Genomic DNA, 15,000 nt, shown 5'->3' with positions numbered 1-15,000 from the left:
GGAACTCAATCAAAACGACATGTGCATTTTTCAAATTCAGGTAAATTAGTATTAATGTTGTTGTTGTTGTTTTATTGGATTTAATTTTTTGTTTGTTTTCATGGATTTAAAAAAAAAAAATTTTACATTCTATTTTTTTTTTAAATGCATGTCTTTTTTTTTTGTTGTATAGTTTTTATTTAAATGCTTCTTCAACTTTATTGCCAAAAACAATTAATAAATTTTTTTATAAAAATTTTACAAAAAAAGTTTAATAAAAGTCTTGTCATGAGAGTGTAAAATGTCTAAAATTTTGGAAAATTTTAATAGAAATATCAAAAAATTTCATTGAATTTTGTCCAATCTTTCCCTATGCTTGAACATTGACTTTGCTCAAGCATATGCTTGAGCAAAGTCAATGTTCGTTTTATTAAGACCATATGAGATGTTGTTGCTAAATTTTTTTAAAGTTATTTACCTCTTATCACAGTTCAGTCACCATTATAAACTTTTAGATGTTATTGGTTATCCATTTTTTTTAACTTAACACAGTGCATATTAGGCAATTTAAAAAGATATTGGTTATTATTTGGTTTTTTTTTGTCAATATAAGGTCATTCCATATGGAATCATCCAAAAAAAAACCATGTCTCAGAAATTTATTTTTACATTATTTGCACTTTATATAAGCGAAAGGTTCCGAGTTCGATCCCCACCACGTCCTTGGTAGTACCACGCTCAACTTGTTCCTCTGCGCAGCGGAGAAACAAGTTGAGCGCGAAAATCTCCAAACCATTATCATATCAAAGTTGCTTTGATATCTATTCAGATAACCACAAAAATGCTAATTCAGCATTTTTGTGGTTTGGAGATTTTCCTAAAGTTAAAGAAATCCTAATGAATTTTTGCTTGAGGAATTCAAAAAAAACTAATCTCAAGACTTGATAGTCTCAAAAAATGCCTTGATAGTCTCAAAAAATGAGATAATCATTTTTTTAAAAACTATTGACTTTTAAATTATTGATTTTTGGAGCTAAAATGGAGGCTGTCACCCAAAAAAAAGGCAAAAATCTATTAGAGTTTCAAATTTTAGGAAAATCTTCCAGACCATTATCATGTCAAAGTTGCTTTAATATCTCTTGATATTAAAGCAACTTTGACATGATAATGGTCTGGATGACCATTATCATGTCAGAGATGACCTGAAAAATGCTGAATCAGCATTATTTCAACTAACAATATCTTAACAACCCATGTATATTTTCAACTAAAATTTTTGCAGTTTTTATTAATTTAATATAAACTGCAAATGATGAAATTAATATAAACTGCAAATGATGTAAAAATAAAGCAATTCTGAAACATAAGGGTGGCAAGGTCTGGATTTCATATTGTAAGAGTGACAAGGTATGAATTCATATAGAATGATCCTATACTTAGCTGTGTACAGTTTCTAATAAATTTATTTAGAAATTATGATAAAAACTGAAGGAACAACTTATACATCCACCTAATATTGTTTATTCAAGTTTTTTGATTAAAAAGATGGTTGGTACAAAAATATTTTCAGTGAATATATATATATATATATATATATATATATATATATATATATATATGTATATATATATATATATATATATATATATATATATATATATGTATATATATATATATATATACACACACATATATATATATATATATATATACACACACATATATATATATATATATATATACACACACATATATATATACATATATATATATATATATATATATATATATATATATATATATATATATATATATATATATATATATGTATATATATATATGTATATATATATATATATATATATATATATATATATATATATATATATATATATATGTATATATATCAAAAGTGCAGACTATTTCAATGAGGGTAGTGAAAACAACTAAATATTTTAAATTTGAACATTAGTATTAAATGACTTTTTATTATTTTACATGAAAAAATTGTTAAAAAATAAAATTTTTTTTTTTTGCATATAAATAGCAATTAGTTTTCTTGCTCTCCTGTGCATTGATAAAAACAGTAAAGTTTAGCAAAACATTTGATAAACAAATTTTAAAATTGTCCTTATTTCTAGTGCAAGTAATAAAGTATTTCCTTAATATACTGACTGATAAAATTCGCGAATAAATAGTATATTAAAAAATATTTTTGTTTGTTATATTCTTATCTGCTTTTTTCTGGACTTATAAATTTTGGAAAATGCCCTTAAAAAAAAATATATAGGTATATTTTATTTTTGACAAAATTTTTCTGTATTTTAATTTTAAATTTTATTTGGTTTTTTTGTTTAGATTACTTCGTATAGTATTTGTTTCTTTTCTTTGACTATTGCTGTTTTATGCTCTGTAGTTACTTATAGGTTTATTTTGCCCCAAGATCTTAAAATGTTTACTTTATAAAAATGTGGTCAAGTTGTCTAAAAAAGTTCCCTTAATCATTGACAAACAAAGGGTTCGACTGCATGCACTTTCTGGGAAGGCTTGGTGTAACTAACAAAACTATTACTAAAACAAAATTAATTATCATAACCATTTTGTTTTCTCAATGAGCTTTTTATCTAAATATCAAAAAAGTTAGTGAAAATGCTGGTCGTCTGCGCAAGCACTATCAGACAAGTGTTTCACCGTTCGTGCACTCATTTACTCCTGCTGAGGTCTGTATATATGAATTGTTTGCTATGAACTTTTCATCAATATCATCTCTCGATTCCACTAGTTGTGTTCTACCTGATATTGCCAACAAACAGGTTGATCGATTGCTTGACATTTGTATTATCCAGCTTCTGTATTTCAAGTGATTTTCTACTTAGATTCTTCTACAGCTTGTGGCCCGGACAACATACCTGAGCAATTCCACGACCGTCACAGCGTGACAACCGTCTTTTTTTTGGCTTAAGCCTTTAGTATTTTAATATTAAAATAGATATAAGAAGAATTTTTTTTGTTATTTACTTAGCTCATAATAGGTGCTACAAAAAACAAGAAAAAAAATTTGGGTGGATATATTAGCCTTTCATTCATGCAAGAAAATATAAAACGTCACAGTGTGACCAATATTTTCTCATTGTTTTTTAGTTTTTAGATCAACACCATGATTCAGCTAATATAGATAAACTGAATCATTAACTTGGCCTTAAACAAAAAGTTTAGACATTACTCTTACAAGTTTCATAGCTAAATTACATTTTTTTAATTAAATTTCAAACAGGCGCACCTTTAGTTAACTAGTGGTAAACGTCACAGCGTGACGTCACAGTGTGACCAGACACCTTTGGGTAATTATAAACCAGGTAAATGGGCTGATTTTAATAAATTTAAAACTTAATAGAGAGGTATTAGACAAATATATAATTACATCTTCATAAAAATATTTCTTACATAGTAATCTTCAGAACACCCCCATACTATACCAGTGTCAAATCGCGTCCATATTATATTGCTGTCATATAAACAATGTTTTAAAGTTTTTCGGTGATTTTATCTGAAGACGTAAGTTGTTTTACTAAATACTTGGCACTTGAATAGTGTCGCATTTCTATTTTCCCATTATTGTTGTTAATCAAATATTCCTGGTTTTGCTGGTGCTTTTGTAAATAACTCATCAATTTTAAATTTTTTTATTGTATTTATAATATCTTCCCTAGAAACAAAGTAGACATTGAATATAGTCTCATTTTTAACTGCTTCATGAAAAGTTATGGCATGAGTTATTATAAATTTTCTATGGATTATTTTTTGTACGGCTATTCTTTTAACGGTCCCACCGATAGCATGTACCAATCCTTTCCTATGTGAAGCAGCAAAAATGTTCCAGAATAATTTTAAATCATGCTGTTCTTCCAACCAGGGTATTGCTGATGCAATAAAACAATTTTTAAATTGATTACTTGGCCCGTCTGTCTAAATCTGTGGTATTTTAACACTTGATTTAATATGGTAAGATGAAAAATTATGAACAAATTCAAGAATAGATTTTTTTTGAATGGCTTAAATCATCTGAAACTATGACAGATGACGAGAATGAATTTTGGTACTAAAATACAGCAGGAAACACAGTAACTTGCTTCTTGTACCAATGTGCTGACTGCACTTCATCTTGCCACAAAGTTGAAAAATTTTCAGCAAAATTCACTTTAAGGACGGCTGTGTCTGGATTACTTTGAAGTTGGATCTTATGATCACGATGTCTTTGATTGTTTCTGTTTAATAAAATAATGCCAAAGAAATGAAGGTAAAGATTTTGAAAAAGTGCTGTAAAGATCATCAACTCTTCCCTTTTTTTAATCTTTTTAATATATTCTTTTCCATTACAATCTCCAACTTTTTCCCATTGGTACCATGTAATGCATTTATTCTTGTCAATTTCATTCGAAGCATATAGATTATGAAACTTTACAGCATCTTTTCATGTTATACACATATTATTATAACAAATGTCTTTTTCACTATCACATACAATGCTTAGAGGAAATTCATGTGAATACAATAGAAAATTTGAATCAAACTTGTGCAGGGCTTCAAGGATAAGAATTATATTTTGATGTCGTTGACAACAACAAACATTTCTTGATATTGAACTAGACAAAAGCACATGTGGTGGGCGTAAACTAGCAAACTTTGATTTTCCAACTGATTCTTCAGGATAATCACCTTTAAAAACAGCATAAGCTTTATTAACATTCACATACAAATGACGCTTATGCAGTTTTTTTCTTGTTCTTTAATCTCACCACAATGGTGACGGGATATATCATCACGCTGGTAAAAATCAAGAACCAATTTTACATTTAAAGCATCTAAAACTTTTTCACTAAGTATTTTTTCTGGACTAGGGATTTCATTCATTTTTGTTAAAAGTTTTTGTACAACTTTAGCTGTCTTTCTTTGTGATTTTAGTAGTGCTGATTCGGCTCTCTTAACAGCTTTTCCAAGAGTGCTTGCAGATTTATAAGAGGGTGATGTAACAGCTACAGATTTTGATTCTGCTATTTTTTGACTGCTCTTTCTCTTTCAATGCTTTTCTTTTTCTCGTTGAGCCTCCAATTTAGCAAGTTGTCTTCCTTTTCTCCTTTTTAATTCTTTTTCTTTAAATACTTTTTCTCCAAATTTTTCTAACTGTCTTTCACCATATTTCCTTTGACGTTCAGCATTAGTAAGAGGCATGTTAAACTCTGGAAAGAATTAAAAAAAGCAATACAATAGTTATGGAGATGGATGTATTACGTCCAAGGCTCAATGGAGTTACAACTATCCTTTAGAGAGGCTCTATGTATCCCTAGAGAGAGCCTCAAGGATAACTGAGCAAATGTTGTCTATCTAAAACACACCTATATTTCGTAGTTTTTGTATAAAACGTCAAAAAAGTTGATAAAAACTCAATTGTGGTTTCAGTTTAGCAGTTTTAAATATTGTTTTAAATTTTGTTAAAAATTGTCACACCTTGACGTCACGGCGTGACATAAAAAGATTCTAAAAATAACTTGAGCTAATTATTTTTTTAAACATGTTAATATTTTTTTAGATGTACTAGATAGAGTTCTCATTGCCCTGGAATTTTAAAATCCTAAGTTTTATTGGTTGTCTTAGAAATAAAACTATTGGTACCCTAATTGTCACAGCGTGACATGTCACAGCGTGACAATAGTGGTAATAACATTTGATTAAAATAAATGGTTTTCTAAATTCGTCTAGCAATAAGTATGTTTTTATCATAAGTAGCAATGATTAGTGCAGCTAAAAACCTGATTGCAATGAGCAAGACAGTTTGTGAATTTTTTATAGGTTCAATTGAACTTTGGCGATTAAAAATGATTTAAATTATCGCAAAAACTCCTATTTTTACCTTCTGTTTCAGCCCATATAATTTTTTATGATAGCGGCATACTATAACAAACTATATATTTTCTGAAAGAGAAGAAGTAGAGCTTTCTACTGATATATGGTATTATGTATATTGGCTTTGTTTAATTTTTTCATTTTTTGTGAGACGGTCGTGGAATTGCTCACCTGTTATTGTCTTGCAGAAGTGTTCTCTGGAGCTGTCGTCTATACTCTCAAAACTATTCAACAAGCGCTTATCAAAGTCTTGTTTTCCAGCCTGCTGGAAAGCAGCATGTGTTATCCCTACTTTCAAAAATTCTGGAGAGCGATCTGATTCGTCTAACTACCGTCCCATTAGTCTTCTTCCTATCATAAGCAAGGTTTTTGAATCTTTAATTAACAAACACTTAATTTCTCATCTTGAATCTAATAACTTACTTTCTGACCATCAATATGGATTTTGATCTCCTCGTTCTACAGCTGATTTGATAACAGTAATAACCAAAAGGTTTTATTGTGCATTAGATAAAGGTGGAGAGGTTAAGGCCATCGCTCTTGACAATTCAAAAGCTTTTGATAAAGTTTGGCATGCTGGTTTTCTCCATAAGCATCCTTCTTACAGGAGCTTATGGAGCTGGTTTTCTCCATAAGCTTTCTTCTTATAGGAGCTTCCTGATGAACCTGCTGATATAGAAACAAATTATTAAAGACAAAATTAGATTAATGTTTTTACTAATTTATATATATATATATATATATATATATATATATATATATATATATATATATATATATATATATATATATATATATATATATATATATACATATATACATATATATATATACATATTATATATATATATATATATATATATACATATATACATATATATATATACATATATATATATATATATATATACATATATATATATATATATATATATATATATAATTTATATATATATAATTTATATATATATATATACTAGCATGAGTTACCCGGCGTTGCCCGGGCCAATATTTAAACTGGCTTACCTGATATATGTACACATAAATCGGCCCAAAAATGGGCCCAAAAAATGGTCCCCCTGACCCCGGGGTCAGGGGGGCCATTCGTCTGAGGCTGACGAGGTCGTGTTGCTTGGTGGTACACGGATTTATTCTGTTTATCGCTGTCTATGAATATAAACTAAATGTAAAACAAATATTTTTGCTATAAAGCTGCATATTTTTATAACACAAATTTACTAAAACAATCGACTAAACGGTTAAGCTCTAATTATATCTGACATTTAAATTTGTTTTATTTATTTATAGAACGAGTATTTCCGTTCGAAGGCATTACTTAAAAGAATTAGACATAAATATAAAACAATAATAATTTTAAAACAAATATTTCCATTTAAAGAGTATTAATTAAGATGAGGATAAGTTTACATAAATTTAAATTATATATAATAATAAAGGGTATATTAAAATATAACCTAAGTATAAAACGAAAAATTCTACTAAAATGGTTTACAGGTTTAGAAAACGAATTACTCCACTAAAACGGCATAGACCGTAAATCGAATAGCTTCATTTATACGGTATAAATTACAATTAATTATAAACTAAATATTAACAAATGTTTTCCCTGAAGGATATACATTATAATTTAATATAAATTGAGAGAGTTTTACTACCATAAAATAAACAAATATAAACAAATTATAATTTCTTAACAAAGTATTGATTTTCAATAAAACAGTATAAACAAAATTTAGATATAAACTATATATACATTGAAAATCTGCGCTAAAATGATATACATTTTATATAGCGATATAAATATGAGTGACTAGAATTTCCCCCTCTTCACTGAATGCTTCTATACTAGGCGCCTGTCTTACTTATCTGATCATTGTCTAACTAACACTAACTCCAAGAAATTTATAGCTTCCTTCTCACTCACATTTTAACAGCTGCATGTGTTCCTTAAAGTAACTGGGTTCTTTTGGGGTTCAGATTAAAAAAAAAAAAAAAAAAAAAAAAAAAAAGTACCAAATTGTTAAAAACAGACGAAAATCAGTCCTGCCCATGCCTACCACTAAATTGTAAGCTTCTAACTGGACTTTTGTCCTTTTTGATAATTACTTGCTTATTACTTACTCTAAAATAGTCTTTTTTGCATTTTCCCTTAGGATTTGACGGCCTGATGTGTTCCAAATAGTGACTAGACTTTTGCTCTAGTTGCGAACAATATTTGACAGCCCATTTTTAGGCCCCCTTGACCCCAGGGGTCGGGGTACGGGGTCAAAACCCAGCTAAGAACCTTCTCCCCCTCGAGGACTACCCCCATGCCAAATTTCATCGAGATCGGTCCGGCGGTTTGGATTTCTATAGAGAACAAACAAACAAACACACACACACACATTGCCCTTTATATATATAGAAGATAAAAGATATATACACACATATATATATATATATATATATATATATATATATATATATATATATATATACAGATACATCCACATATATATATATAAATAAACATATATATACAAATATATATATATATATATATATATACATATATATATATATAAATATATATATATTTATATGTATATATATATATATATACATATATATATATATATATATATATATATATATATATATACATATATACATATATACATATATATATATATACATATACATATATATATACATATATATATATATATATATATACATATATATATATAAATATATATATATATATGTATATATATATATATATATATATATATACATATATACATATATATATATATACATATACATATATATATATACATATATATATATATATATACATATATATATAAATATATATATATATATATATATATATATGTATATATATATATATATATATATATATATATATATATATATATATATATATATATATATATAAATATAAATAATTTTTGTCTCAATGAAATTCTTGTAATGCAAGTTGTATTTGCACAATGTTATTTTTTTAGATAATGCGCATATTGATGACAAAATGTTTGTTGATAAAAAATTTCTTTCAGAAGATAGGTTTACTGAGAAAAAAGAAACAGAGAAAAGATTTGTGAAAAAAAACAAGCAACTTAATTTACATATAAAAGAAATCAAAGAGAAGCAATTTCAGCTGTCAAAACTTTTAGAGAAAGGATTTCAGTCAATGGAGTCTGTTAAATTAATGATCAGCACAGCTGAAGCAATTCAACAAAATTATGTGGACCTAATCATTCTATATCAAGAATTTGCATTTAAGTTTGACTATGAAAGTGCATTATGGAAATCAGCGTTTCATAACATAATATCTCAATTTAGGTAAAAGCAACTTTTTTAAAATCTAGTATTTCTTTGCTGTGCTGAAGTATTGTAAATATTTTTAAATGCATAGTTTTAGAAATTTAAACTTTTTTATCTTGTTTGCAGAAACTTTCTTGATTCTGAAAATATTTCCAAAAAGGTTTTGCAAGACATTGGGAAGCTTTACTGGCAATTTCTTCAAAGTGGGATTCAATTCTTAGATATGATTATAGTGAACTTAGAGGAACATCATGGTTTTAATTTACAAGACTACTTAAAGGATCCTGTTCTTATGCTTACATGCAAGAAACAAGTATTCATATTTTTAATTTTTTTATAAATGTATTTTGTGCTGTAAAAACACACAAAAAAGTCTTGTTGTTTTTGCTTTGTGACCTTTTACTTTGTAATTAAAATAGTTTGTTCTTCACTACTTTTGAAATAATTTATTTTTCACTTCTTTTGAATTAGTTTATTCATTACTTCTATTGAAATAATTTATCACTTTTTTGAAATAATTAATCACTTCTTTTGAAATAATTTTTCAAGAATTGCTGAACAAAAATATTATAAATAAAAATGCAGTTACCAATCTACTAGAATTTAAAAAACCTAAAAACTAGTGATGTGCTAGGTACCTGGCTCGGACCTGGAACCCTGTAATTCGGCTGTTTTCCTGGGTACCCAGAATCAGCCATTTTGTTGCAGTACATAGCACTGGGTATCTTAAAAGAAAATTTTAATAAACACTAACCTTATGTGCTGTAACTATTTGTTTAAGTGGTACTTTAAATTGTGTCGAAATATTATTAACAGGATTGATTTTAGTTTAAACTTTACAACAATTTCAGTTAAAACAACCAATAGACTCCTTGATATAAGTCTAAGAGTGTTATAGAGTCAATAACCACAAAGCCCTAATTTCTAAAATAAAAAAATTATTTTACTCACTACAGTTAAGGTCAACTTTTTTTTTTTTTTTTGCAAGTTTCTGTTTCTCGTAATCTTTTATTTTCCATAACACAACTTTGAATAATTAGCACATATTTGTGATTATTTAGCAATAAATTACAAAAAATATATATATATATATATAATACCACAGTTATATAACAAAAATTAGTGAGCCGGAATAGTATTTTTTGAAGTTGATAGAGCTAATTTTTAAACTTTAAAGCTCTTGATGTTTTCTTGAAATTAACTTTGTAAAGGTATTTCAAATTCTAGGAGAGTGGTAACTGTATTTTTATTTATAATTTTTTTATTGTCAGACAGTAAGTTATTCCAAAAATCAACAACCCTGAGGAATAAAGAATATTTATGTACATTAAATTTACACTTTAGTTTGTGTAGTTTAAATTTGTGACCTCGAATGTAAATATAGTTGTTTATTAAAAAGAAACTTGGTATATTTAAGCAAACTTAATTAGTGCAAATTAATCAGATTATTTTGTGAAAACAATTCAGCTTTTTAAAATGGAACTGGTGCCGGGTACCTGGACTTGGACCCAGTATTTTCTTCTGGGTACTGAGATTCAGGGACTTGGCATAAACTAGTTCTGGTATTTCTCTACTAAAAAACCCATTTGGAATACATAAAAATGCATTTTGGAATACTTAAAATGTATACAAAATTTGATCGCATTTCTAAGTTTAGGCCCATTATTTATAGATAGTCTACTTTTTTACCAAAATACAACTTTTTTGCAGAATTTGCAGATTTTGCAGAATCGAAATCTATAATATGCTAGTTATCAACTTTAATAAGTTGTATAAGTATAAGGTTAAGTAATACCGTAAAAACTGCATTGAATATTTTTTTTTGTATGCTTTTTCAAAAATTCTAAGTACTAAACTCTCAGTCAATGCCAGTCAATGTCAATGCACACTCCACTGCACTCCAAACTCCACTTACGGCAAGATCTGTTGATAAAACAAGAAAAAATAAAGTTCAATAATAATAAAAGCTGTAAATAATAAAAATGTTTTTAATTAAAAAACAAAAATTTTCTAGTCAATAAAGTTGCATTGTTGTGGTTTTTTAAAAAACAATTTAGTTTGCTGATTTTTTTAATTAATCCAGATCTTATACTAGAATAGTTAGCAGTTGCAAATATATTAACAATTTTTTATATGAAAACATTAAAAGTATTATAATCATATTTTTTTTTGTGAATTATATAAATTTAATAAAAAAAGCATTGAATATTTTTTTTGTATACTTTTTCAAAAGTTCTTAAATCTTATTAAAGGTCAAGTTGGCACTTCGTAGCTGTCATCTTCTGCTTATTTTTATTGGTGATCTTGAGCGGTACATAGCCCAGCTTCAGCAAGAAAGCAGTTATGAACAAGCTATACTTCGATACAAAGATGCACAAATACTTGTTCCTAAAAATGGGAAGTCATACAACCAACTTGCTGTGGTTGCTGTGGTTGCAAAGAGAAAGCTTGATGCAGTATACTATTATGCTCGCAGCCTGCAAGCTAGTAATCCTATTCTTTCAGCAAAAGAGCGTTTAACAGCTATTTTTCAAGAGATTAAGAAAAAGGTATTATCTACTATATATTTATATACAGGCTTTGAGCGGTGGGCGATTGCTTGCGCCTGCCTCATGCAAAAACAATTTTTTTTTTTAAGCAGCAAAATTTAACGTTTTTTAGGTTGAGTTGTATTTTACTTACATAAACAAAAATAAAAAACATTTATCACATTTAAAATAAAATATTGTTTTAATAAGTATTAAGCAAATATGCATTAATAAAAAAAAAAAGAAAAAAAATGTTTATTCATTTTTGTGTTTTAGTGAGGGTCTTTAAGGTAAACAAGTTCCTAATTAAGGATTTTTCAAAATGTTTTAGTATAATTATTTTTTAATGAACTCGAGTCCATATGAGCATCATAAGAATTTCATTTAAAACCATATTAAAAAACTGTAAAAAAAAACAACAACAACAAAGAGCTATAAAACTTTAGAAGTTTCTAAAAAGCTAATTTAATTTTATATTTTTAATCAAAAACTTTTTAAAAATAAAAAAAACATTTTAACACATAATATTTTTATGGTTGTGGTTTTAACTTAATTGAATACAACTTAATTAAAGTGAAAGATACACGCTTATTTAAAACGTAGATAAAATCTTTTTTAATAAATATAATTTGTTTATTTAAAGTTTAATTACGTTACACAAAAACAATTTTAAATGTATCGAATTCATTTAAGTTTAATTACATAAGTCTTTTCTTAAAATTACTTGCTTTCTGGCTTGGAGCTATTTCAGTGCGGTTTTTAAACTTATCAAATTAGAGAAAAATGAAGAAATGCGAAAAAATGATATTTACAAAACAATAAATTGTTTCAATAAAATAGCAATCTTAATATATATTAAAATAGAGTTTAAAATTTTGTCAAATGCAATTATTTTTTTAACTACTTTTCTAGAAAGTATTATGATGGTTGAACAAATAAATGTTAGAAAAACAACCGTTCCTGACGATTGTTTTTCTGGTGTATTTATGATACAAAACAGTTTAAAACTTGAAAAACCATTACTAAAACATAATCAACTTATCCATGAGCTTTTTTATATAAATGCACAATATTGTTGGTACTGTTTGATAGCAACATCCTTGCAACACCACATTCATAATCCTTTAGGTTAAGCAAAATCAACCAAGGTGCAAAATCAGGATAATGATTGTGAAGCCATTCTTTTGCTTCATCTCCATTTTCAATTGAAAAATGAAATTCCGATAACGTATCATTACATACATAGCATAAAACTTCATGCTTCAAAGCTGTGTAAATCTATTTTTTTTATTTTCTGTTTAAAACTTATTTTAAGGGAAAAAAAAAGAGGATTGGCCATGTATGTAAGATAATGAATAGGCATCGTAGCATTATTACAGATTAGAAGTGAATAGAAGTGTAGTAATGATTTAGTTCAGGGTTGTTTAGAAGTGAGAGCCACACATTTTTTCTTATTTTGTATTAAAAACATTAAATACTTAAGTTAAGTTTGAAAACTGTTAATTTCTCTAAATATTGCTTGATTTTCAATAATTTTTGTGATTTTGATAGGTATGTCATAATTATCTACAATTTCTTTATAAATTGGGTAGTTTTTTATGTTTCTATACAGTCATTTTGGGAGTTTAGTTGCTGAGACATAAGCCCTCTTTTCTCATGCAATCAGCACTTTAAAAAAAAAATTAATATTTAATCTCAAACTTTAGTGCAAACATTTAAGCACAGCAAACATTTAAAAACAGTATAAATTTTTTTTATACTTGAAGTTGATAAACTACAAAATAGTACGTAAAGTTGAATAACTCCACACAGTGCGCTAAATTGACAGCCAGGTTTTGTGTCCGTCCACTCTGAATTTTTTTTGTTTCCTATGAAGATACCTACCAAACTTTTGTAAAGATAATAATTTTAAATTCACATCTATCTAGGGGTGTCTGAAAAACTGCTTTTTATATGCACCCATATCCTTGGGTGGGGTGGGTGTGGGTGTGTGTTAGAAAACAAATTTTTTGATTTTTTTTTTGCATTTTGATTTCATATGTAAATAACCTTAATTAAGTTCTTTAAATATTGGTGAGGGTCTATTATATGAGATTTTCTGGTACAGTCGTAACAAAAGCATAAATAAAATTTTTTTAGTAGTATTTGTAACTTTTCTTGTTTTAAATTATTTTTAGACCTCAAACCTCTAAAAGTAAATCCCCTAATACATTTACGCCACCCAATAAAACATGAAGTTCTGGTGGAGGGATTTGATTTTGAATCTCAACATCTGAATCAACATCAAGATAAATAAGCCTAAAAATATTAAAGCATTAAATAATGTTGGCTGGTTGATAAAATATTGCTAATTGGTTGATAAAATAATGTTAATGTTATTATTTAATGTATACCTTTTGTGAATAACATTATTTTATTTCTTTCATGTTTGGTTGGAATCCTAGTATTTTTTGTGAAAATTGATAGAAATATTGTATTTTGACAACTATATATAGTTAATATACATTAGAACCGATTAGAGCTAAGATCTATAGTAAATTAAGGAACTTTTTCTAAAATTTTCAAATAAAATTAAGTTAACACTGTTGAGCAGAATTGATCTAAAGACTCAAAAATAGTGTTCTTCGGATTCACAATTAGGTGTAATAAAAATATTTTTAAAATTATATAAAAAAGAGAAAAGTTAAAGCAAAAAAAAATTTATAGCATCTAAACCTCTTGTTTGGACATAATACATTGAGAAAATCTTGCTAATTCCAAAATAAAAGAATTCAAATAAATTATAAATCGTCTTAACTACACTGAGAAGCTTCTTTACATTTTTGGAGCTTCTCCTACCAAAAGCCAGGTAGAAATAATTTTTTCCTGAATTACAAATCCAGTGTCCCTCTCCGGACTCCGCATCCCTGCTGACAAAAAAAGAGTGTGTTAACTAAATGTTATGCTGGCCATGTAATAATGCAGTAAATATGTTTGAAGTTATATTGAAAAACATAAATGTACTGAATGTATGTGTATAGTAATTGTATGAAAGTTCAGAGTACTATCTTATAAACAAAAACAACGAAACAAAACGTTTTAAATATTTTGAGTTTAGGCTCGATTGTTTGATCAACACCACTTTCAAGCACTTTCAGTTGTTGGTTCGAATTTTGGTGTATTTGATGGTTCAAATGCTGCGCCAGAAACTCATAGCAAATATAATCACCATAACATTCAGGCAAAAAAAAATACTGAC

At 27.1% G+C, this 15,000-nt stretch overlaps 1 protein-coding gene across 3 annotated transcripts in view; it reads left to right on the top strand.

The window, feature by feature from the left end:
- LOC101239826 (telomerase-binding protein EST1A) overlaps positions 1-15,000 on the top strand; it is a 59,912-nt gene that overhangs the window by 8,132 nt on the left and 36,780 nt on the right. For 2 of the 3 annotated variants that reach the window (XM_065807305.1, XM_065807306.1), the window contains exons 2-6: positions 1-40; positions 8,916-9,252; positions 9,361-9,547; positions 11,487-11,783; positions 14,860-15,000. The exon at positions 1-40 is cut by the window's left edge and continues 1,214 nt beyond it; the exon at positions 14,860-15,000 is cut by the window's right edge and continues 8 nt beyond it. In XM_065807305.1, coding sequence (XP_065663377.1) covers positions 1-40; positions 8,916-9,252; positions 9,361-9,547; positions 11,487-11,783; positions 14,860-15,000 — 1,002 coding nt within the window. The remainder of the gene's footprint in view (positions 41-8,915; positions 9,253-9,360; positions 9,548-11,486; positions 11,784-14,859) is intronic. The other variant, XM_065807307.1, reaches the window with a different exon arrangement.

This window comes from Hydra vulgaris, chromosome 10 (assembly GCF_038396675.1).
Source record: "Hydra vulgaris chromosome 10, alternate assembly HydraT2T_AEP".
Lineage (NCBI taxonomy): Eukaryota > Metazoa > Cnidaria > Hydrozoa > Anthoathecata > Hydridae > Hydra > Hydra vulgaris.
This window is presented reverse-complemented; position numbering and strand designations above follow the sequence as displayed.